Source organism: Euprymna scolopes, chromosome 17 (assembly GCF_053919585.1).
Source record: "Euprymna scolopes isolate OS-2025 chromosome 17, ASM5391958v1, whole genome shotgun sequence".
Lineage (NCBI taxonomy): Eukaryota > Metazoa > Mollusca > Cephalopoda > Sepiida > Sepiolidae > Euprymna > Euprymna scolopes.
In genome coordinates, this window is record NC_136498.1 from 120,263,175 (window position 1) to 120,289,852 (window position 26,678).

The window sequence follows — 26,678 nt, forward strand, 5'->3', positions numbered from 1 at the left end:
GACCCTAGTGTCTAACTCTGTCCCGTGGGGAGGCATAGTAAATAGGTACATAAAGAAAGAACGAATATAATTTATGCAAGGTGCGAATAACATATTAGACGAATGAAGGAATACTTCGTATGTTATAAATTACGGAATAGAATAATAGAGGGAATATTTTAGCCAGTTAGATTAACGGAATAGAAGAATAAATGAAATTGTTTATTCCATGAGAATAGTGAAATACATGAATTGAAAGAATAAACGAACACGAATTCTTGACATGCGTAGATGAAACAGCGCGGAATCCAAACTTTTAAAACAGTTTTTTTTTTTTTTTACTGTTCTTTTTGTAATCGATCTTCAAAATTAATTTTTTTTTTTTTTGTAAATGGATTCAGACGATGCTGCCGATATTCAGAAATGGTTAAAAACTGTATTGGGAGAAGGTGATTATCAGTACGAAGGCAACAAGCGAAGTTTAGGTATTTTAAAACAGCTGATGCTGACCAATGTCAACATGGATGCTGACGCACAACTTCTGTTGTCTGATCTTCGGCAAAAGTCAATGGAATATCGGCGAGAAGCGAAATGCGACAAGACGATCCTTGCTTATAATGGCTTGACCCCGGACCTTCTCTCCGAATCTGGTCTGAACAGTTTAAAAACCCTGTGTAAATTAACCGAAAAGCTTCGCCTGGGCCCCGGGAATTTCAGCGATTCCTCCTACATGTTGGCCCTGTGCGATCTGCAACAGAAATTGTCTGAGTTGCGACAATCGCACGTCGAGAAGAAACGCATCCTTTTCAACATGGCGATCGACAGCAAAAGCGAACGCGAAATGTTGACCAACATCGATTGTTGGTTGGACGAGAAGGTGAAATCGTCGACGGAGAACACGGAAGAAGAAACCAAAAAGGCCAAATATTTCAGTGCGAAAAACAATTCTTACAAAACGAGAGTTGCACAAAAGAACAAGATTTTGACAAAAATCGGAGCAAGGTTTGTCCCTTTCCTCATCCAATTTTTTTTTTTTTTTTTTTTTTTTTTTGATAAATTTTTACTTGATTTCCACTTAAACATTTTCCTTTAAAATGACGACGCCAAAAACATGATTGTGCGTACTAACAATGGCCACGACTTTAAACATAAGGAATTATATTACTTAATATTCGAAAAACTACTTACTTGCAGAAAATTTAAATGCGATATTCGTTTTCAGCATACCCGATAACCTTTAAAAATAGTCATTTTAAAGAAATATGTTAAGGTGGAAACAAAGTAAAAATTTACGATTTGTTTTTACTTTGAAATCCATTTTTTTTTTTTTTTCGTTATTATAATATAGAAACCCCCGTCAAATTACAATTCAATACAAGACTGGTTTTTATCTCTATAGTTCGAAATGATTTGTTTTCTCTTTATTTATAAACGATTGCTGAAAATTATTGTCGGACCTGAACGAGATTCCACCCACTCCCCCTGCCGTAAAATTAATTTCTTTTCACGTTTTCTTATTTGTTTTTCTGCGGATTGTGGCCTGGCCCGCTAATAAAAACATATCATAAAACTTGAAAATAATATTTAAAAAATAGCGCGGATCATTAAGTGCACTAGCACCAAAATTTTTATTTCATGACTTTTAACATAGTGGATCACTTTTCAATCAGTAAAACTCTCCTTATTAAGCTATTTTTGTGGTGTAAAAGAAAAATTCACTTTTCAAAAATCGCTAAAAAGATGGCGGACGACCTACACGCATCGTCGCATCACTGAAAGTAATTAACGCTCCCTCTGACACGTGACCGGAAGTTAGGGGGCATGTGTGTATTTGTTTTGACTTTACATACGTGAATGAACAACGAACCATTCTTTCACCTAACAATTTAATGAAAATATATATATATTTTTTTTTTTTTTTTTTTTTTTTTTAGTTCGTATTTCTCGCGTTGGCGAAACCGCACTAGTACTAAATGTCTTTTTGGTTAAGAATAAAAGTATGATGACAATTTCATGAAATTTTTTTTTTTTTTAATTCGAGACCAGTAGGCCTAGCGTTTGTTACAGACACCTGTGGCGGGGTCTACAAAATGTTCTGAATGGTTAACTGTGCCATACGAACTTAAATAAATAAATAAATAAAAATATTTTTCATTAAATTGTTAGGTGAAAGAATGGTTCGTTGTTCATTCACATATGTAAAGTCAAAACAAATACACACCTGCCCCCTAACATCCGGTCACGTGTCAGAGGGAGCGTTAATTACTTTCAGTGTCATGCGTGTAGGTCGTCCGCCATGTTTTTTAGCGATTTTTGAAAAGTGGCAGGATTGTCAACCTCCGCCCAAATTTTGGTAATGGTGAATAAAAGGAGACCCTAACTTTCAAACACACCGGAAGTTGGCTCTGCATCTCTTAATTGAAGTATGGAAGCACAAAACCAATACAATTTTCAAATATTTCATGTTTATTTTTTTTCACACTCTTCTAATAAAAAATATACATAAAATATGTAAACTTTTTTTTTCAATTTAAAAATATTTTAATTGTATATCTTTTCAAATAACTGTTTATTTAAGTTAATACGTTATATATTTTGTCAAACTATTTAGAAAAAACATGTTTATTTACAGAAACATGAAAAACAAACTATGATTGTGTCATATTTTTTTACAGTTTTAACTGTTTAACTTTATATATCTATGACATTAAGATATGGGATTAAAAAATTTTTTTTTTTTTTTTTAAATAATTGATAAAAAGTTTACGTATTTTTATGTTTTTATTATAATGGGGTAAAAAAAACAAAAACATAAAATATATTTGGAAATTGTATCGATTTTGTGTTTCCATACCTGAATTTAGAGACGCGGGTGCCAACTTTCGGTGTGTTTGAAATTTAGGCTCCCCTTTTATTCATCATTACCCAAATTTTTTTCCTGCTAATATGAAAGTTAAGTCTGTTATCAATGATAATAATTTTACGGCAGAGGGGGAAAGCTCGTTCAGGTCCGCCAAATCGTTAAAAATCATAAAACTACTTGATCAATTTACGTGATGTTTTGAATTTAACAGTGATGAGTACATATAATCATAAATATTTTTCTGAATTATTAAGTCGAATCTGTATTTCTATATAAGTGAAATTGTCTAGTTGTGTGTACATTTCCTTACTAAAACTATTCTGTCAATTTTCAGTCTACAGACTCAAGATTTGACACAAGGAAGGGGTATTGAAATTTGGGAAAATCTTTTTAATCGGTTTTCAGCCAGAAAAAATTTGGCTGTCAAGGAGTCAAAGTTCAACGATTTGACCTTTGAAAAATCTATCAAACTCTTTTGCCAATTTTGGGTCTAAACACTTGAAATTTTAGATGTAGGTTACTTGGAGATGGGTCAAACTTTTTAATTTGATTTGAGCCCAAAACAAATGTCAAAATTGGGTCAAAGTTAAAAAAAACCCTGACTTCTGCGGTCTCTGCCAAATTACTCAGCTAATTTTTGGTGTAAACATTTGAAGAAATTTTACATAAAGTGTATTTAGACATAGGGCAAGCTTTTTAATCGGTTTTTGGCCGAAAATTTGGCTGCCAAGAGGTCAAAGTTCAAAAGATTTTACCTTTGCGGTCTGCAAACTATTCAGTCAATTTTGGATCTAAAGATTTGAAATTTTACATAAAGGGTATTCAGACATGCAGCAAGATTTTTAATCAGTTTTTGGGCAAAAATTTGGCTGCCAAGAGGTCAAAGTTGAAAGAGTTGACCTTTGCAGACTCTACCAAACTCCTCTGCCAATTTTGGGTCTAAACACTTGAAATTTTAGATGTAGGTTACTTGGACATGCGTCAAACTTTTTAATGCATATATACATATGCAGATAAAGTTATAAACAATACATAGGGCCCGAGCAAAGCCGGACTGAACTGCTAGGTGTAAATAAGAATGTTAATTTTATTTAAGGTGCTTGTGCAGAATAGTGGATTTTCAATGCAGGTTCTCATGTAGTTGTTGTCTCCCTGATTCTACTTTCGCTTTTTCTTGCTCACATGCCTCTATTCCGAATTCATAGCAGTGGACCGGCATCAATGGACTTTGTTGAAAATTCTCTGACACAAAAGATAAATCAAAGTTGAGTCTGGTATAACGGTTGCAAAATATTCCTAGATCGTAACCCCCAGCTCTGTCAGGAGTTAAGAAACAACAGATTAAAAATCAAAACCCATGCATCTGAACTATAGGGCAGGTAACAAAATAATGTTCGCTCAAAGTATCCGTCATCAGAACACTGCTGCCCCAACGGAAGCAATCCCTTAAATAACCAGTAACAGTCATACATATGCAATCACTTTCATCAGCAGCAGCAGACATAAGTTAGAATTAAAATGTCACTAGGTTTGCACAGTCCAAAACGAATCCGACCCTCAAGTCAAGTGAGTTGTTTAATTTATTTTTCTCACACACTCCCAAGAAACAAAAACAACAACAAAAAAAACAAATCTCAGAGAAAAATAAGGGAAACCATTGATTAAGATTTCACCGTGACCCTGGCAGAAGATAAACAGGTGCTAAGGCTTTCATCAAAGGCCATCTGGAAACAACAGTGGTGTGGAGTATCCTCATTCTGTCCCCTAGGTAAATTCCACTGTCGGATGTAGTTTAAGGTTTTACCCAGGGCCAATAAATTTACACGGGAAGTAAACTGGACCTTCCTCAACACCTTCTTCAAGGTGCACATTCAGGACAGTACCACTTCTGCCTCAGATAGAGACACTGCCATTCCCACACAATTAAAGTGGTACAACTTGTCGCAGAGGTCGTAGGCAATCATACTTTGATATCCTTGGGGCGAGTTGCATGCTGGACAGAACTAAACTTTATTCGGAGGGTAAATGCAGATTAGTGTTGTCAATGTGACTCTCAGTTGTAACGAGGATAACCATTTCAGTTTCTCTCTCGATACTAAGGGAGATGGACAATTCCAATGGATATAGATGCTTAAGAGAATACACTCTTATAGAACCATCACTCTGTTTGTTGTGGGCAGATCTGACAACATCATCATCCCCCTGAAACAATTCCACCACAGTTCCCAGTATCCAAAAGGATCTAGGCTTGAGAGGGCTCTTCACCATAACCACATAATTGATCTTAAGTCAATTTCTAAATGGCACTCAGGAACGTCCACTAGACTTTTCTCTGAGGCTCAGGAGATATTCCTGGTACTCTTGCAACCAAGTATTTCTTTGCTACATGGATTCTAATCAATCTTTTCTGGCTTGGAGAAACAGAAGAGAAAGTATCACTTTCTTCTAAGTGCAATAGTAATCCGGGGGTTTTTATTGGGTCTCAAAAACATATTGGGAGTAATGGCCTCCAATTCTCTGTCCACTGCCTCGCGGTAAGTCAACGGACGATTGTTTACCGCCCTCTTGACATCAGAAATTATAAGACGGAAGTTCACACTGCCTTTGCCAATAATTTTGTAGAGGCAAGTCTTTATTGACTGGATGCATCTCTCCCAAGCTTCCCCAAACCATGGAGAAAAGAGTGGAATGGTTTTGAGTTTGAGATGGCAAGAACCAAATTTCTCTTGATACTCATGGTACACCGATAGACGACTGAACAGTTTGCCAATGCCCATGTTTTGGCATTATCACAAGACAAGGTAAAAGGGACCCCAAACAGGTTTGTAAAGCAAACCAATGCCTGAAAGAATGACAAAAATGCTCATATCGGGCACTACCTCCATATGCACGGCTTGTACACTTAGGCAGGGGAAAAGAAGTAAATACACTTTTTTTTGTGAAGTTCCTTCTTTAATCCAAAAGCGTCCAATGAAGTCTATCCTCATGTTCTTAAAGGGAACCCCCAATTTCCACATGTGAAAGAAGGAGACTTGGAACATTAGGAGGTAATACAAGTTTGGCATTGAATCTCCTGCATAAAGCACAGGATACCAGAGCCTTGCCGACGGCCTGTCTTCCTTGGGAAATCTAATATCCACTGAATCTCAATTCATTCAGAGTAGATCCAGTTCCCAAGTAAGAACACCTTGAGTGGCAATCCATAATGAACAGCCTTGAAATGTAATGGTTCTTGCCATACAAAATTAGGTTTTTAACCTCATACTCCAGATGGGGTAGGGGAGTGGGGTCATTAATTCGGCCACAGGACCGTATCAACCGATCTTGATCAAGGAACAGATCAAGATCCCGGACCAAACGAGGTAAAGATTTTCCAAACGGATCCCGTGGAAACTGAAGCTCTTTCACAAATGTCTGATGCTGTATAACCTTCATTAAATAGATGAAGGCCTTCCTTTTACCATCCTCATCAAGTCCTCGCAGTCTATCGACAAATTTAAATACCAGGGTTGTAACTCTTAACAGACGTGTAAATTCAGAAAATTGTTCTAAAGTGATGATAGAGACAGTCCTCCTCTAAAACCATGGATACATTCAAAGACTCCTGTACAATTTATTAACTGTGACTGCTGAGACAAGGTAAATTCTGAGTTGGCCAAGGTTGTCCCACGCCATGTAACCAGGCAGGTTCATGGCAACAAAACTCAAAATTCGATCTGAACTTCCTTAATGACAATCCTCTGGTGATTAGGTTCACAGGGTTTTGGGTTGTGTGGATATATTTGAAGTAAGGTGCAAGGCTAAACCTGCTCCCCAAATCTTCACTCAGTTGACGTACATCTTGCAGTCTGTTCCTTGCAAAAATGTTCTTGTTTGCCATAGAATGAGAAAGAATCTAAGATAACACCACTTGGGCATCGCTGGCCACATAATTTAGATGGGAGGAAACCCTTGCAGCTGTTCAAGATAGCAGGCAAACATCTCAGTTCTAGGGTCGGAAGGCTTTTACTCTTCATAGACGCAACCTTAGCCTTAGCAAAGACCAATTCTTACTGATGATTCTGCACAACATAGGCAACAAACCTATAAGCTTCTACCGAAGCCTCACAGAACATAAACAAATCTCCAACCCTGTTCTGTCCAAACGCATGTTGATTGAAGTGAATATGACTCCGGCCAGAGAGATCCTGCGCAAGAACACTCCATCGTGACTGGAACTCTTCTAGGACTCGTTCATCCCATCCTAGCGCTTGCTTCCATAATTCACCAATAAGCACTCAATTCTACAATGTCACCAGAAGACAGAGCGGCAGTTTAAACACTTTAGTAGCTTCAGACAGAATCTGTCTCTTAGTTGAGGTGTTAGCACTGGGTTCAACTGAGGGAACACAGATTTTTTCCAAAAGGGGATTGTACCGATAACCCAAAACGTGGTCAGGAAACAAATATATAATGAATAAATATTACCAAAGGCAACATAAGTTAATCTTCTACATACCTGGATACGTTTTTAAAGTTTTAACTTATTTTAAAGTGTTTATTAAGTGTGATACAAAAGTAGTGCCGAGCACTTAAGTTGAAACAACAAAATGGCAGGCATGAGTCTCACTTTTTCTTTCTTTTTAACCCTTATCATCTGTAGTAGCTTTCAGGCCTTGATAAGTGATGGCGTCTTTATAGACGCCATCACTTATCAAGGCCTGAAAGCTACTACAGATGACTCAACAAGAATTAGTTTCCATTGGACTTGAAAACAACCATGCTGTAGTTAGCTGGACAGTAGACCCACGGAGAAGAGTTAATCTGGCAGGCAGTTCTAGGAAAGAAACTTTGTTCATTGAATTTGTGTTTCGATTTCGGCACAAATAGAGAGTGGGGGAAATTGTTGCCAGTGGATGAGTGTTTGCTGCAGAACTTTTGCACGGGCAGATCATAGATTGCAGCTCAGGTGAGCACTTGTCATCTTTAGAGTCTCATGTTATAGATTACTTTTAGTCTTTTCTCTTTGAACCACAAAAATTAGAAATTAATAAAAAATAAACTATAGATGAGACAACACAATGGAATTTCATTCTATATTAATAAACAACTTTATTTGTTATTTTCGTTAGTAGCTTTGGTAGAAGAGAGAAATGTATTAGTAAGAGAGTTCATCGAAAGAGAGAGAAAAGTGTTCAATGTGTTTAAAGATAGATTTGATATCATGCCGGCTGGTTGAAGAGGAGAATAGTTCAGTGTTCGTGTTCGTTCATGGAATCTACGTTGGTTGCTTAACTTCAGTGATCTGGCAAGAATCGATGTGTCAATGTGATTGTATGGTATATTCGTTTATTTAGTTAGCCTGAAAACTTCATCTTTTTGGGCTTTCCTTTGTAGTATATATCTGGAAACCTGGCTTCAGTTTCCACTTTGGCTTTGTTTATTTATATTTTTACTATCTTCTTTGTCTTCTCTTTTTTTTTTTTTTTTTTTTTTTTTTTCAACGAGCAATCAAAAAGACTGAATAAAATTCTTTATACGTGCTGCTGTTTTTTATTCTCTTTATCGTTGCCATTTCGTCTAATGGTTGTCAATTATCTCGGCTGTTTAACTAAGACAAATGAAACTTTCCATGCATGAAAAGATATAAAAAAGGCGATCGATTATTGGAACACTGAGAGGTGAAAAAAAAATTAGACTTTGTTTTTCTATTGATACGATGCTATAATGAAGGAAAAAAGAAAAAATACAAACTATTTCCACGCCTGATAAAGATGTCTATTGTCGAAACTAAGTTTATTTGAAATGTTAAAATCAGTAAATGTTTATTTAAAAAAAAAAACAAATATTTCTGTGCTATATTAACTTCTTTTAAATTCCAATTCAAATTTGCACAACACTTACATCTAATACATTCAATGTGCATTTATTAAAACTTATATATGTATATATCGTCTGCTGCATACTTAGCATAATGCAGTCCTAAGAGCTGGGTATGCCCTAAAATGAAGTATTGTTGCTACATCTGGACAGGAGCTGCTTGGTGAGCCCTATTTAACCTTCATAGAGTTAAAAATTGGCTTCGAAACCTAGTAGTTGATGCCTTTTCTCTTCCCTGCAACCTCTTTTCCACAGAAAAGATGTGAGCCTGTCTCTGCCCTATAGTTATTTTCATGGCAATTGCTTGACTAAACACCAATCTGTTGCCCCCCCCTTGCAAAACTTTCACAAAAACACCTGACTTGCTACAACCACTTTCAACAATTTCCCCAACTCTCTATCTATGCCTAAATCTAAATGCAGATTTCATGAACAAAGCTTCTTTCCAAGAACTGCCTGCCTGTGGAACACTGTTCCACTGTCCTGCCTCCTGGTTAGATACAACATGATAGCCTTCAAATCCAATGTAAACAAGTTCTTGTTGAGCTGTTACCATAAATCAAATTCTACCCAATTTACATTATTAACAATTACTACACTACCATCTTGCATTCATTAACCGCTATCCTAGAGTGGCCTTCGAGCCTTGATAAGTGGTGACTCCTAAGTGAGGTAAAATAAATACTCAGAAAGTAATATTGTGCTACATAGTTCAATACAAATAATAAAATTACATTGTATGAGATGATCTTTAATTTACTCTTTCAGTCCAGCACCTCTTGGCAGACAAGAATGTTTTTTTTTTTTTTTTATCTGTTCCTTTTGGATGTTCCTTTTTTTTATGCAATGTTTTGCTGATTACTTTCTTCGGTTAAGAACTACTGCACATCAAAGTTACGAGTTCCTTTTTCGCATCATTACAATAATGATCATTTATTATCATCATCATTATTATTATTTTAATATTATTATTATCATCATTATTATTATTTTCATCATTATTATTATTATCATCATTATTATTATCATCATTATTATTATTTTAATATTATTATTATCATTATTATTATTTTGTTCTCATCGTAAAGCATCTTGTCCAAAGAGTTTCGGACAATGCTTCTGAGACACAAATCAAATTTAATCATTCTTTAAGACTGTTTTTACACATCATTGTATCAGTCTCATATCCTTTCTCTTTATGCAACACATGTTTTCAAATTTCATTTTCCTTTTTCTGTGAGGTTTTCTAATCCTACAAAATCACTGATCATCACTTCAGTCACAGACGTTTACTTTCCATGAGATTCCTCCAAGTCTTTAACTTAAGTAAATCATTGTTTCACGAACAAGTACTAAATCGTCAGCGTACATCATCTCTTCTCAACAACCCATACATTTATACGAAGATACAAATGAAAAGTAACGGACTCTGCTCAGAACCCTAATGTGCTCCTATTCTAACATTAAAACTGTAACTATACATAAGAATAAGCGAAGTAAAAAAACACAAAAAAAACTAACGTAAGGCAAACGAACAATGTTAAATGTAAAAATCGGAAAAACAAAAACAAAACAGAAAAATGAACGTTAAAACTTCTTTAAAAAATCTGAAAAATAAAAAAAAAAAAAAAACATGAAAAATGTAAGCCTGTTTCAATGTTAAAATTTTAAAAAATCGGTGGGTACCCGGCGTTGGCCAAGTGTTTTTGGGTGTGTGTGGTCGGTCGGGGTGGAGGGTGTTAATGAAAACCTAAGAATAAGCGAAGTAAAAAGAAAACCAGAAAAACGAATGTTACGTGAAAAATGGCTTAAATAACCCTGCTTCAATATTAAAATTTAAAAAATCGAAAAAAAAAAAGACATCTCACACCACGATTTGAACCCAAAACGTTTAGATAATAACCCAACGCTCTAACCAACTGAGCTAACACGACATACATGAAATTGTATCAGTTCTTCAAATATTTAAACTAAATCAGGTTATGACATCGTCTGACGCATGCATAGAACCGATCTCGTCATGAGAGGACGTTTTTTGCTGACCCCACCCCCCACCCCCCTGTAGAAAAGTGCTGATTTCAAAGTGAAGGAATTAACGTTTTTGGCCAATTTTTCGATATTTGTCGGGCGAAGAATGGGGCTTTCACATGAGACCAAATTTGTGAATTTTTGTTCAGTCTGTAGAAAGTTTTCAGCAGACACACAAACGCACATACATACATATATTTTCGCTTTTATATATATAGATGGAGCACTTTAAAAGTAGCGGTCAAATCTATATAATTATAAAACTGTGTGGACCTTGTTGTATGGGCATGGCTAAAGAATGAGAGGGTGGAGAGTTGTATTTTTTCCTTTTAATTCTAGCTGATGGTACCCAAGTCATATATATTTTTTTAGTTGTTGCTACCATATATTAGGTTCAATATAATAATCAATAGAGTATTGTCTCTATAATAATAAATACATAATCTGCATGATTAAAATAACATATTTAAGCGTAACAGGCAATGTCGGGTAGCCTGTTAGTGTGTGTATATATTAACTAGATGGTTGTAGGTTTGATTCTTGACTCAGGAAGGGTGTTAGTTTTAGCCACACTGATGAGCTGTAATACAGCGAAATAGGTCCGTGGGTAGCATCATCATTCTCATATATATATATATATATATATATATATATATATATATATATATATATATTACGTGTGGGTGTGTATGTGATGATCTATGGTAGTGAAACATGGGCCTGACAACTCGCTAAAGTGAAATCTTGTCAGTGGCACAAAGGAAGATGGAGAGGATAATGTTAGACATCACTCTACAAGACAGAAAGACAAATATCTGGATCCGCCAACAAACAAGAGTTATTGGCATTAATACTGCCATCAAAACCTCCAAACATAGATGGGCATGTTATATAATGGTATATCAAAAACGGCACTAAAATGAGTCATGTTATATTAGCTAACATGAACGGCACCCATGTAAACGGGTGTATACGTTTCGTGTTTGTTTGTGACATGTCCTAAATGTGTTACTAAATATCTATTACTGGTTCTTCATTTACTGAACCCTGTTTTTTGTTTCATGATCGTTTAATGTTCAAATGCGTGCATGTGGATGCCATGTGTATCTTCAGCATAGCTTTATCTTCTCTGCTCACTGAACCTGGTCCATCCTGACTTCATCTTGTTCTTGGAGGGGGCTGGAACCTTTTGGACGAAACACATTGACTCCAAGACAATGATTGGTTTCATATTGGTTTTTATTTCACTTTCCAAGATGACGCGCAGAAAAAAATGGAAAGTGAGTTTCTTTTCTTGTGGTCTTAACAGTCTACATTGAGAGACACGTCACTCTGTCCCAAGAGGGGAGGAGAGACAACCGTAAAGCCCTCTGTTTGAATTCCAAGTTCCAACTCTCCGATGATCGCCAGCTAACCTGATCACGTGACTCGCACGTAGATCCGATCAGCTGACCAGACCTTCCGGTAAACTTGTCTATGATCTAGCTTTGTCATATTTTGACATGTTTTATGAAAACCTCATCATATCCATCTCTTGTCTACATCTCCAGTTAGATTGGTAGATCAAGATGAACAGATAGCTAGATCGATAGATGGATAATTTATTCTGTTCTACTTATTTCATAACAGGCAGGGCACTAGCCAGACAACATGACAACAGAGGGTCCATCAGGACAACGGAATGGACACCTTATGAACATAAGAAGCCAAAGCAAAGACCACGAACGAGATGGAGGAATGACCTGATACAACACATGGGTCCCATATGGCAGCGGATAGCTTGGGACAGAGATAGATGGCTAAAGTCCAGTGAGTGGTTCCTCATTGAGTGATAAAACCCTTATCGATTGATATATATATATATTCATAAAAACTTAATATTGTCTGATACTTTTGTTAATATCTTTTTTTCTTTTTTTATTTACAGGTCTTCACTACATCACGATGTATTGGCTAAATTTTCCAAGGAGGTGACTGAATTGCAAGCGTCAACAAAGGAAATCCAGAAGAAATTGAGCACCTATGAAAAATTGCCACCCAGTCTGAGTCAGTTAAATATCAAAGTGGCAGAGAAAGAAGTTGAATTGGCGCATCTCGAAAAGAAACTAGAGTTACTTTTTAATCAAGCAGACTCTCAACAAGTTCTCTAATAAAAGCTTTTTTGTAAATAAACTCAGATGAAATAGGTTTCTTTTTTTTTTTTTTTTTTTTTTTTTTTAAACATAAGTGTGATAAATATCTTTTATTAAATATGATGATGATGGTCGAGATTTCTTTGGATGCCATTATTTTTCGCGTCACGTAATATGGGGGAGGGGGGGGGCATATATCTTCTGGTTTCACTTTTAACTGTAACTCTGTGCTTTTATTAAATTATTTTCTTTCTACTCCTAATACTTAACCAAAAACGCATGCATACACATGTATTATAAAAGAAATGTATTTTTAATTTTACCAAAAAAAAGCATGTAAGACGAAAGAAAAAAACAATTTAAAAACATGGAAATCAACTATCGTAAAATGTACTTTCATAGTTGATTGCAAAAGAAGATAGGATCTTTAGAAATTTTCACTCCCTTATTGGGAAAATAAAAAAAAACAAAATTATTTAACGGTATATTTACCTTGCTTCTATAAAGTCCAACAAAATATCTCACACATTTAGTACAGTAGGGAGTTGTAGCTATCTGTAATTTTTTTTTTTTTTTTTTTTTTGCTATTTATTTCCTCTAATAATGCCTAACAAAAGGAACTTATGTGGACATGCAATATATATATATATATATATATATATATATATTGTTGGAAATGACAGTCAACCTCACACTCTAGGGAAACCAGCAGTGTGATGAAAGAATGTAAAGTTATTCTGTTATACAAATCTGCAAAATGTATTTTCTGTAAATAAATTGACTTTGTAAAACCTATGTTTGTCCTTGTACTCTATATTTTTAAATTGGCCCCTCATCTAACATGGAAATTTCTATGACTTTGCGCAGTGCATACAGCGCCTAGCCGTCGCAAATGGTCACCCATCTGGTACTGGCCAAGTTCAAAGTTTCTTAACTTTGGCGATCTGATGAGAACTGGTATGTCAACGTGATTATACCATGCACGTGCGTGTATATATATATATATATATATGTGCCATGCACATGTGTGTGTGTGTGTGTATGTATATATATATATATATATATATACACACACAATCAAATGTTAAAAACAAAACTTGGCAAGAAATTTCTAGATCCCATCGAAAAGCACTTCCTCAATCCCTTACACAAAATTTTCAATAAAAATAACCTAAAGTTATCATACAGCTGCTGCAAAAATTTAGAGATGGTAATTAAAGCACATAATAACAAAATATTAAATAAAAGCAATGAAAACAACAAAATAAACAATAAAAAGTGGACACCATGACAAAAATAGAACTAACACATGTAACTAGTAGAATAATAATAAAAACCCAACTCTGGACAACAACAACCATACTAGAAATAAAAGTACTAATAACGAACAAGATAAATGCGACAGCAGATCCCGCACATTTTGCCCACTTCAAAATAAATGCCTACCCAAAGCATAGTTTACCAGACCACAATATTTGCGAAAGAAAACCCGAATAACAAGAAGTATTACGTAGGTATGACTTCCTTAGATTTCAAAACCCGATATTATGACCACAAAAGTACATTAAAAAATAAAAAACACAGAATGAAAAAAACTCTAGTAAACAAATACTGGGAACTCAAAGAAAGCGGACGTTTGCTGGTAGTCGAATGGAAAATAGTAAGACAAGCAAACACATGTAGAGACCTAGATGATCCATGTAGATTATGCCTTCATGAAAAATTTGCTATCCTATATTTTAAAGAACCCCAACATCGAATAGATGTGAGAAGTCAATCAATGCAAAGGAATACATTCGAATATTAGAAACAGGACTTTTACTAATTATCCAAAAGTTTGGAATATCAACATGATAATGCCCCTGTACACACTGCTAAAGTCACAAAAAATGGTTTTCTCATAATTCAATTGATGTGATGTTTAATATAAACTGTAGGAAAGAAATAACGAATAACTGTGTTCACAGGATAAACTTTACTCTAGGATAGCGATACAAAATAATTTTAAAATTAACAATAGAAAATAAATAAAATAAACATATACATAAATTATCATATGTATGTGTGCACATATATATATATATATATATATATATATATATGTGTGTGTTAGAAGTCCACGTATGCTTCTAGGATAGTGATTTAAAGGTTATGAGGGTTTTTTGAAGCATGAAAAACAATGTTATTTTTTGTATTTAATATTTTTATTTTTTTTATGTGTAAGCCATAGTTCAATCTAATTAAAAAATACTAAAAATACTGAAAAATCTTTATAATGTACATACCCACCACAAAATAAAAATGTTGTATTCCAAAACTCACCTCATTTGATCAAGTATTTTCTTTTTTTTTTTTTTTTTTTTTTTTTTTTGATACTTTTTGTGACCAAGAGCGGAGGTCTGCTTGAAATACGGGGGGCGTGCAATAAGTAATGCCCCTGACCCACTTTCCATGGCAGTAAAGCAATGAAACTTGGCACAGTTAATAGTCTTTCTCTACATAGGAACCACCCAGAGTTATGCATTTCTCCCATCTCCGGAGACCATTTTTGTAGAACACCCCAAGTTGGTCCTCCAATCACGACGTGACTTCAAAATCAAGGCTGCATCATCTGGGAAACGCTTTCCTTTCAAAAACAACTTCATGGCTGGGAAGAGGTGAAAGTCAGAGAGTGCAAACTCAGGAGAGTAGGGAGGCTGGGGAAGGATTTCTTAACCACACGCCCTTGCTTCTGATCTAGCAACATGCGAGTTGTGGACCGAAGCGTTGTCCTGCTGGAGGAGGGTAACTTTGCTGATCTTGCCCCGCCTCTTGATTTTGATAGCTTCCCCTAATTTCCTCAAAACTGAAGCATAATAGGCTCCTGTAATTGCGGTACCCTTTGCCAGGAAATCTGTCGTCACTACTCTGTCCTAGTCCCAGAAGACTGTGAGCATGGCCTTGCCAGCAGAGGGCTGCACCCTTGCCTTTTTTGGAGGTGGTGAGTCCGTGCTTCCACTGCATTGACTGAGCTTTGGTCTCTGGATCATAGTGATGGACTCAGGTTTCCTCCTGTGCAATCAGTCTTTTAAAAAACTTTAGCACATCTCCAAATTCATCCTCGAGCACTCGACGCGTTCTCACTTCTGGAATGGTGTGAGCAACCTGGGAATCCATCTGGCAGAGACACCTTATGCATATGCAAATGGTCATGAATGATAGTTTCCACAGACCCTGTACTAATCTTGACATCTTGGGCTATTTGGTGAATAGTAATGTGCCGATCTTCCAAAATGGCAGCCTCAACTTGACGGACAGATGCCTTATCAATTGCAGAATGGGGGGGGGCAACCAGGCCTGGAAGCTGTTTCCACAGACTTCCGGCCATGTTTGAATTCACGATGCCAGCGTTTTACAAAGTCATATAATGGGTCATTATCACCATAAGTTTCTTTCATTTCATCAAAAGTCTCCTGTGGTGTGTGTCCTTTCAAATACAAAAACCGGATCACTGCTCGACATTCAACAGGCTCCATTTCACACCTGACTCAGTTCAAACACCTGTAAAACAGAAACCACAATTAGTTCAGAGCTGTAATTTGCCACATAACTCGTTGATATATAAATCATTGCACATGCAAAATTTCAGCTAGATCAGACAACTGGAAGTGGGTCAGTGGCATTACTTATTGCATGCCCCTCGTATAAAAAATAACAATAAAAATATTAAATACAAAAAATAACATCGTTTTTCCTGCTTCAAAAAACCCTCATAACCTTTAAATCAATATATATATATATTTACATATATATATATATATATATATATATAAACTAACATATTAAAAAAAAACACACACACACATTTAACCTAGGTTTAAAATAGGTCAGAATAGTAGATATCTACGCTCCCCGCTAAAATAGCTCTCACACAAAGGAAGTGCTGAACCGGAGGTCAACTGGGCCTTTGTTCTGTAAGTGCCTGCTCATTGGTTGATTAGGAAGAGTGCGGTGGAAACTAGAAAACTGATTGGCTAACTAAAAACTAAATAGAATATGCGTTTATAAAAACACGAGAACCACAACTCCTCGTATAAACCTGATGAATCCTAGTGTGGATGAAACGCAAAATATTCTGTGTAGATTAATTGCCATATATATTTTATAAATTACTATATATATATATATATATATATTTCTTGCTGAGAAAATATTTAGGATGGATTATTTTCATTATTCACTGAATGCTCATATATGAAGGGGAGTTATTATGACATGAATTATTCCCCTTTTATTTTTGCATGAATACTTATAGAAAAAACATTATTTTTATTTGTAAGCCATACTTAAATCTAATTAAAAAATAATAAAAAATACTGAAAAATCTTTATAATGTACATACCCACCACAAAATAAAAATGTTGTATTCCAAAACTCACCAAAATTGATCAAGTATTTTTTATTTTTTTAAACTAAAAATCAAATTTTATTTCAAAGTGCTACACTATTTTTTGATCCGTCATTGTTTTATAAATAAGAAAGAGACAACTAAATTTGATCTCTCAAGATCAAAATCAGCCTTTTAATGCATACAGTTGCCCTTAAAATCGCTAAAATTCATAAAAAAAATGATTTTTAGTATTGAAAAAAAATTACTTAACAAATTATGTGATTTTTGGAATATGACATCTTTGTTCCATGATGAGTACGTACATCATAAAGATTTTTTTTGTATTTTTTTTTTTTTTTAATTACGTTAAATTCTAAATAAGAATCCTCCCACTCCCATTTCTATGTTCCCTTCTTTTTGATTGGTGATTCAACACCAGGGTTTCACACCTTATGTTCAACACAACACTGGTAAACCACATTTACCATAAACTGTCAATGAGCCATTTCTAGGTGGAATTGAAGTTTTGCGGTAGCCAAACATTATGGTTGTTTCTGTGCTTCTAAACCAAAGAAAAAAAGAAAATTAATTTTCTCACAGTTTTTTTTCTGGAAATGGTTGTTCAAGCTATGTATAAGAATGCTCAAAGACGTGTTAGAATTAATAGCACATTTAGTTACAGCTTTAAAGGATATATAATAAGACTGTTGCGTTTTAGAAACATTGTCCGTGATGTTTTGTACAGATTGTCGAGACAAGATGCTCTTTCTGAATTTTTAAGATGAGGATTGATTCTTCGGACTATTGTTTTCATTTTCATTGTTATTTCCACAGCGTTTTGGTTAATATAGCTTCCAACCTTCTTCAGGTGTATCTTGTTGAACTCGACAATTTCAAAAACAACTCTATTTAATCCACGAGGGTAGCATGCTCTCGTTTTGTCAGCCATGACTTCATTCCAAGCTCCATCATTAATTTAAGTGAATGTAAGTCAATTTAAGTCAACGGTTACCTTCTTTGTTTGTCATACTGAATTGGTTGCACAACTTTCTCGATAATTTGATAAATTCTGTTTTTAATTATATAAATTCAACAAGAATATTCATTGAGAATTAATTGACAAATTTTTAGGTTACACAAATTATAATAAGAAGCGAACGAAACATATATCGTAAAATTTTTGTTACAAAATTTTTGACTCCTTCTTGGTCCTTCCTGGTTACTCCCTTAATTTGATTCTTGAATGTATTTGTGCATAAAGTACTTGGTAAAATTTAGTTGTAAAGTTACACTCTTCTGGAGATTAAAGGTTCAATCCTTAGTGTGTGCCACACTCAAAATACAATTGCGAATCACTCAGTTTGTGCATGCTGAAGCAACAAATGCAGTCAGGAGAAAACTTTAGTCAGTTGGAAAAAATGAACAGATTTTACCAAAAATGAAATTGAAGAAAATTTGTGTGTCTGCCATCGTTATTGTCTGTATTTTTGAGATGAGGTATTTCCATTGATTGAGATTGTCGGACTGACTTCCTCATCTTGGTTGTTATGGTCACAATATTTCGGCCATTTTGCCCTCCGGCCTTCATCAGGTGTTTCGTATCGAACTAGGGTAGTACTGCAGTTTACCACAGAGAAAGCTATAAAAGTGAAAATTTAATTATAATGATGGCATTGATTGAGATTGTCAGACTGACTTCCTCATCTTGGTTATTATGGTCACAACGTTTCGGCCGTTTTGCCTTCCAGCCTTCATCAGGTGTTTCGTATCGAACTGGGTTCCGAAACGGCCGAAACGTTGTGACCATAACAACCAAGATGAGGAAGTCAGTCCGACAATCTCAATCAATGCCATCGTTATAATTAAATTTTCACTTTTATAGCTTTCTCTGTGGCAAACTGCAGTACTAAATCCTCTGTCATTGTCAATTTTTCGATTTAGTTCACGTTCAGTGCTTATAACAGATAAGCCAGCCAGTTTTTCCTGACACGTGGAGTTCCAAAGAAAGTTTTTGATTAGTTTCCAGTTACAGAAACTGTTAAGTGTTGAGACATTATGTTGAACAAAGATGGCGGTGAAGAAGCAGTATAGTACGATCCTGAGTGTAATGGCCAGTAACAAAGATGGCGGTGTAGAAGCAGTGCAGTTCAGATCAGATCCTGAGTGTAATTGTCAGTAACAAAGATGGCGGCGAACTGGTTAAATCCAAAATTCGACAATTTTTATAGTAACTTTAGAAGCTTTCCATTAGTTTCTCACCATAACTTGTGGTTATAAAAACGATCGTCGAAATCATTAGTCTCATACCTCCCCCCCCCCATCAAGAGTCCAAAACATTTAACAGAAACTACACTCAAAGGATGCCACTGTAACTGGTAATATGGTTACAATTCTGAGTGCAACAGCTATGTTTTGATATAAATTGACAAGTTATAATTTACACATTCAATAGCGGAAAATGTCGATGAGATTGGCAAAATTGATACCCTCTCTTTACTATTTACCACAATCAATATCGCTCTCTCTATCACCTTTTGTCAAAGCAACGCAAGATGTCTGAGATTATTGCAGCTTGCGCCACACAAAAACCTGTACTTTGATTAAAAATAATTCATGTTTTTGAACCATTCTTGAAAAATCTGTGAAATTGTTCCTATAAGTAGATAGAAAAATTTTCAGCAAAATAAGAAATGAGGGTACTTGTAATGTACAGTTTAATCAAGACATTAAAAAATGAAAATATCGACAAAAAAAAAAAAGTTTAAATTGTACATATCCGTTATGGAACGAAGTTCTCCAAAAAGAAAATTCACTTAATTTCATCAAGTTTTTTTTTTTTTTTTTTTTTTTTTTTTTACAGCAAAAACACAGTTTGTTATGATACTGAGCAAAAGGTTCGAATTTTAGGAAGAAAAGCTAGCATTAAAGATGGGGAGGGAGTGTCTGCGCTTTAACTGGAATTATCTCCCCGTGGCGTGTTCAATCAATTCCATAATGGCTGACTTCAACGTGCTCTCATGAAAACATGTTTTTCCGCTGTAAAAAAAAAACTTACTCGATCAAATTAAGTGAAATTATTTTTTCGGAGATCTTCAGTCCAAAACGGATATGTACAATATAACCTTTTTTTCGATATATTCATTTTTGAATGTCTTGATTAAATTGTACAAGTACCAAAATGAGTATTAAATTATAACTTTTGACGAAAAGCTTTCACCTTGGAGTACAAATCCCCAAATAAATGAAATTTCACCAAACAAGCGCAAATTAAATTTACTGAATTGCACAGACTAGTTTCCACAGCGATTCAAAAAAAAAAAAGATGAGCCAAAAGTGAAAGAAGGAAGAAATCGATTTTTCAATATTTTTCCATGCATTTTTGTTAATTTTAACTGAAAATTTCTATTTTGCAGATCATTATTATTATAGCATATAATAATAAGTGGAAAAATTAGTCCTAAAAATGGTAAGACCACATCTTGGCGAGGATATAAAAAACCGAATTGCAGTATTAAGGCAGCCCAAAATGATTTACAAGCAGATTTTTGATATTTTAAGAAAAGAAAATGTGAAAACATCTCTTTCTGCAGTGAAGCGAATTGGTCAAAAGTTCGAAGTCGAATGCTCGGTAAAAAGGAAATCGAGATCTGGCACCCTAGAGCATCCATTTTGAAAGACGATTACATGCTTAAATTAACTGTTTTGAAGGATTGAAAGAAAACTTATGTTGACCATAGCAAAGAATTCAAAACAGGGGCTGGAAATTCTCTAGATGAATGAAAGAAATGGGATTTTCTTCTAAAAGGTGTGCAAAGAAGCCATTTTTATCTAAGAAGAACATCAATGATAGAGATTTTTCTCATGTTATGGCAAGAAAGATACAGACTGGTTCAGGAATGTTTTCTGGTCAAATAAATCAAGATTTTGTCTTGTTATTGATACTCCCGATGCTCCCGAATGATGCAATCGAAGAACTGGAGAAAGATATACAATATCTTGACGAATGAAAGAAATGGGATTTTCTACTAAAAGGTACGCAAAGAAGTCATTTTTATATAAGAAGAACGTCAATGATAGAGATTTTTCTCGTGTTATGGCAAGAAAGATTGGTTCAGGAATGTTTTCTGGTCAGATGAATCAAGATTTTGTCTTGTTAGTGATGCCCCTGAACGGTGCATTCGAAGAATTGGAGAAGATTTTCACCAAGTTGCATAAAAACGACAGTTAAACATGGGAATGGAGGGATAATGGTATGGGAAATTTAGACTGCAGTGGGAATTGGGGAACTTATTAGATGTGAGAAGTCAGTCAATACAAAGGAATACACTCGAACATTAGAAACAGGACTTTTACCAAGTAACCAGAAGCTGGGAATATCGACATGATAATGCCCCTGAATGCACTGCTAAAGTCACAAAAAATGGTTTTCTGATAATTCAATTAATATGATATTTTGGCCAGGTCAAAGCCCCGATTTAAAACCAATCGAGAATATTTGGTCCATAATATCTCGTGCATTGGCTGGAAGAACTTTTTCGAACAATGACAAACTGTGGGAAGCTGTGCAAAGCGAATGGAATAGCATCTCCTCTTCACAGTGGTCCGCTTTGGTTGTATAAAATTTGTTTGGCCCATTTTTTTTGCTTACGAGTGTAGATCTTTCTCATTCAAGAATAATTTAATCACAGATCGTTCAAAAAACCCAGAACTTTTTCACAGCTAAGCCTGAAGTGTGATAAAGTAAGTCTTGAAATTCAGCATCATTCAGAAAGGAGTAACTGGTTACTTTTAATGCATCTAAAACCAAGCTTCTCTCTTTAAATCATAAGCATTCTGATCCACATCTGGCATCAATTGAAATGAATGGCTCTCGTCGTCTTCAGGAGGCCTCAAGTTTTGACAAGCTTCTGGGCTTGACCATTACTCCTGATCTTAAATGGAACACGTACATCAAATCTGTTGCCAAGGCCGCTGGAAAAATGGTGGAATCTTTCTATCGATCCAGTAGATATCTCACTGCTGATGCAATTCTCTATCTATATAAGAGCCAGATACGTCCAAGGATGGAATACTGTTGTCACATCTGGGTAGGAGCTGCTAGAAAGGACTTGTCCTGCCTTGATAGAGTTCAAAATAGACTTCGTAGCCTCGTAGGAGATGTCCTTTTCTCTTCCGTGCAACCTCTATCTCACAGAAGAGATGTTACGAGTTTGTCTCTGATGTATCGTTATTTTCATGGAAAGTGTTCGACTGAGCTTCAGTCTATGGTGCCCCCTCACCCAACTTTCACAAGAAACACCCGTCTAGCTGAAAACACTATCAATAATTCCCCCCACTCTTTATCTGTGCCTAAACCTAAACGTAGATTCCATGAACAAAGCTTCTTTCTTAGAACTGCACGCCTGTGGAATTGTCTTCCATTTTCCTGCTTTCCGGCTGACTACAATATGGTTGTCTTCAAGTCTAACATAAATAAGTTTTTGATGAGCCGTTTCATTTACCGAATTTTGATTACTAATGATTACTATATTGTCCAATTTCTACTGTACACTCTTTAACCCTTATACTTGAGTGGCCTCTTGGCCTTGATAATGTGGTGATGCCTGTGTAAAAAAAAAAAAAAATCTATTTTCATGAGGAAGTCACAAAATTGACGATGCTTGAGTCCACATGATCAAATGTAGTTAACAGTGAAAACAACAGGCTCTATCTTAGTACAATGCGTTATGGCCGATTGATGGGTAGGGGCTTCCACTAGCAAAGTACAAGTGAACCACACAATTTTAGATCCCTGTGCCCTGAGCCCTGTCGCATCTATAATAACTGGTATGATTGATATCTCTTTAAGATTCCATTTTTTTTTCATATCATACATGAGACCTTGATATTTGGTCTGTTTCTTCCTTTCAGCTTTGTTCAGACCTCCATCATTAGGGACACTCACTTCAATCAAGGTTGCCACTCTTTCTGACTTATTCCATATAACTTTATCAGGTTTATTGCATTGATGTGAGCATTCTCATGACAGTTTTCTAAGCCTTACTACTTCCGTGCTGGATCATGATGAATTTGAAACAAGAGTTAATGTTTATGCCATCATCACTAGAAGGTTGCCTTACAGAACTAACGGGCTCTTTCTATCAGGTTTTTGGGTTTTCATCAAAGTTTCCTTCTCCTAGATGAGTTGCTTAGCAGTTTCATTTACCCTCTGTATGGTAACCCTCTACAATATCAGAGGGAGGCTAACATGTACGTCACCTTGCCCAAGGGTGATCTGGAACTCTGCAAGGTAGGAGCGTTCAGCTCTGTGAAGTATTATACACACCCATATGCCTAACCCTATATAAATGAACCATAAATAAGTTTTATTGATTTTTTTTTTAAAGTATTATTTCTATTTTTGTTTTCAACAATTTTATTTTTATTTTTTGTTTAACAATTTTATATTTTTTTTTCAACAATTTTTTTTTTTTTTCAACAATTTTATTTTATTTTTTTTTTCAACAATTTTATTTTTATTTTTTTTTCAACAATTTTATTTTTATTTTTTTTTCAACAATTTTATATTTTTTTTTCAACAATTTTATTTTTATTTTTTTTTTTTCAACAAGACAACAATACTCTACATGTCTGAATGGTGGCTTTATAAAGATATAGGATATTGACTAGTGTGAAAAGTTTTCTAGCCTGATAGAGAGACTTTACCTTATTTGCAGCAGACTTGGCAGCATCTTTTGTTTTACTTGGAGGATCATCACTTATCAAGGCCTGTAAGCCACACAAGGATAAGGGTTAAGTGTTAGGTGAGACAAGATTTGCCATCGTAGAACTTGAGCTAGATTATCTAAATGGACGACTCAAAGGCTAGATTATCTAAATGGACGACTCAATAGGAATTTATTCACTTGAGACTTGAAGACGACCATGTTATAGTCAGCAGGAAAGTAGACAAACAGTATTGTGTTCTACAGATGGATAATTCTAGGAGAAAAACTCTCCTCGTGCAATTTTTGTTTAACTCTGGACACAGATAGGAAATGAAGAAAGTTGTTGATGTTTGGTTCAGCTAGACAAATATTTGTTGTGAACATTTTACAGGGAGGGACCATAGATTGGAGCTCAGTCGAACAACTACCATGGATCGATAAAGTAGAGACAGTCTCGCAACATCTCTTCTGTGTGAAAAAGGAAATATGGAGGCGAAAATTTCAAAGATGGTTTTGTACTCTGCCAAGGCAGGAAAGGATGCTTTTAGGAGCTCCACCCCAGATGTGGCAACAGTACTCCACCTTAGGCCATATTTGACTCAAGAGCCTAACCAGCTGTGCTTTCTGTATCCCCTCCCCCCATAAACACACACACTCAGAGAAGTTGACCAAAATTTTTTTCCCTAATTTAAAGAGCCATTGGAGCAACCAGAGATAAGCAGGCAAGCAGGCAGGGATTTACCTTGTCATAAATAATTTGCCTGTTAATGAGGGAATTATTTATTGCTTGCGAATTGATTTTGCCTGCCATTTCAAAATAACGTCTCAAAGTTTACCCACCTGTGGGGAAATTTTGAAGGGTTGGATTCGTTTTTTTTAAGTTCTATTTTGTTCACTGATATATTTTCATTTTTTGTATGTAAGCGAAACTAAACTTTTCATTTTGTTTTGTTTCATTTATTTTTTGTCTTGCTTCGTACATCTATAAGTATTTAATTACAACCAGAAAATGTAACAAGGTTTAACAAAAAAAACATGAAACATGAAAAGTCATAATTAAGGCAACCTAAAAATTGTATTTATTAATCAGATTAAGTAATGTCACATTTGGGCTGGTGCATCTGCTACTTGTCTCTCGCTCCTGGACATTGATCACTTTAAATTGTTTGGCGTTTACAAATGATTTTCTTTATGAAATAAAAAATGAAACTACTTGATCAATTTATGTGAGTTTTGGAATATGATATTTCTGTTTCATAACAGGTATAGACATGAGAAAGATTTTTTTTTTTTAGTTTTGTGTGTGTGTGTGTGTGTGTGTGTGTGTGTGTGTGTGTGTGTGTGTGTGTTTAAATTAGTTTGATTTCTAAATAGGAACAAAAAAATGTTACTCTTTCCACGTGGAAAAGGCGTGTTTTGGCGCTTCTACACTAGTAGGACGAAATTTTGTAGTCGATAAAAAAAACAATGGTTTCCACTGATTATTTTGTCCATTCTAATAAATTATAATGGTAACTTTCAAATTATGCAATCGAAATTATCTGAATATTACTGAATCATTAAAAATAAAACATCTTTAATTGTGGTAGCAGGAGAAAAATTGTGGGCATCTTGTTTAAATCGAAACGGAAAATTACCTCTATTTTGAAAACTACCGTGTCTTACGATCGTTTTCATCAAATTCTATTTTTTTTTCTTTAATAAATAATTTTCTACCTGATCGATTTTCGTAATTTTTGGATATGATCCTCTTAAAAATACGAGGAATATGTAAATATCATTGTTTCCATGTGAAATTCAGTTTATGATTTCCGAAATTTGGTCCTAATATTGTACCTATTTACTATGCCTCCCCACGGGACAGAGTTAGACACCAGGGTCGTTTTTTAACGTGGAGAAAAGGTACAAAAATAAAAAAAAATTGTCTCAGTCGTGAAGGATTACTCCTTCACCAAAAGAGAACAAGAAATGGAAGTGAAGTGCACTGCAGCTGGAGAACAGATACTACACTTTGAGATATTAAATCCTTTATTCATGTTAAAAATACGTTGAAAATCAACAATGAACAAAAAACTTATACTACACTTTGATCTTGACCAAAAGGTTTCGTCCTAATAGTGTAGAAGCGAAAAGCGCCCATTGTTTTAAAGTTTTTTTTTTATTACTTTTCGGGCCCATTTATCTAGTATGAAAATAGATTTCGGCACGAGGGCACGACTCCTAAAAACAGTTTATCATAATTTTTACTAATTATTATTTTTAATTTAAAGCATGTTTTATTAGCAATAAAAAATAAATAAAAAATAAAAAAACAATAATTATTAAATTATTATAGCAAGTTTCGTATACGCAGAAGTAAATAGAAACTCGCCAGCTAAATATTGTCGCAACATGACGAGGGAGACGATAACTCATAAATGTATTTTGTTCTTTAATTAATTATAAAAATCTTCCTTAGCTAATCTAAAGTCTCTTTATGTTTTCTTTTTCGTTTTTCGTTTTTTTTTTTTTTTTAACTACGAAAATCTGGTTTTAAGTAAAAATAAGGTGTTTGAAAATGATGCCGAAACTTATTTCACTTGACGCAATAATTCACAGTTCACACGACTTGGTTCTTATATAAAAAGTAAAAGGTACGAAATTTAACAACAAAACGTAAATCTTGATTTAAAGTTTAACTAGATACCGATTAAGCCATTTGGACTTATAAAAATTAAACCAACACATGAAGTAAAAAAGTT

General features: G+C 34.9%; 1 protein-coding gene across 1 annotated transcript; it reads left to right on the forward strand.

Moving 5' to 3' along the window:
- The first annotated feature begins 247 nt into the window (after positions 1 to 247).
- LOC145296938 (HAUS augmin-like complex subunit 1) lies at positions 248 to 12,947 on the forward strand. The gene is made up of 2 exons (XM_080143142.1): positions 248 to 981; positions 12,657 to 12,947. The coding sequence occupies exons 1-2, from the start codon at positions 371 to 373 to the stop codon at positions 12,877 to 12,879; spliced, it is 834 nt and encodes a 277-aa protein (XP_079999268.1). The 5' UTR covers positions 248 to 370; the 3' UTR covers positions 12,880 to 12,947.
- Positions 12,948 to 26,678: the final 13,731 nt, after the last annotated feature.

Coding starts and splice junctions, on each gene's coding strand:
- LOC145296938 (XM_080143142.1), top strand. CDS start 371: ATGGATTCAGACGATGCTGCCGATATTCAGAAATGGTTAAAAACTGTA. Junction 982..12,656: donor TTGACAAAAATCGGAGCAAG/GTTTGTCCCTTT, acceptor TTTTATTTACAG/GTCTTCACTACATCACGATG.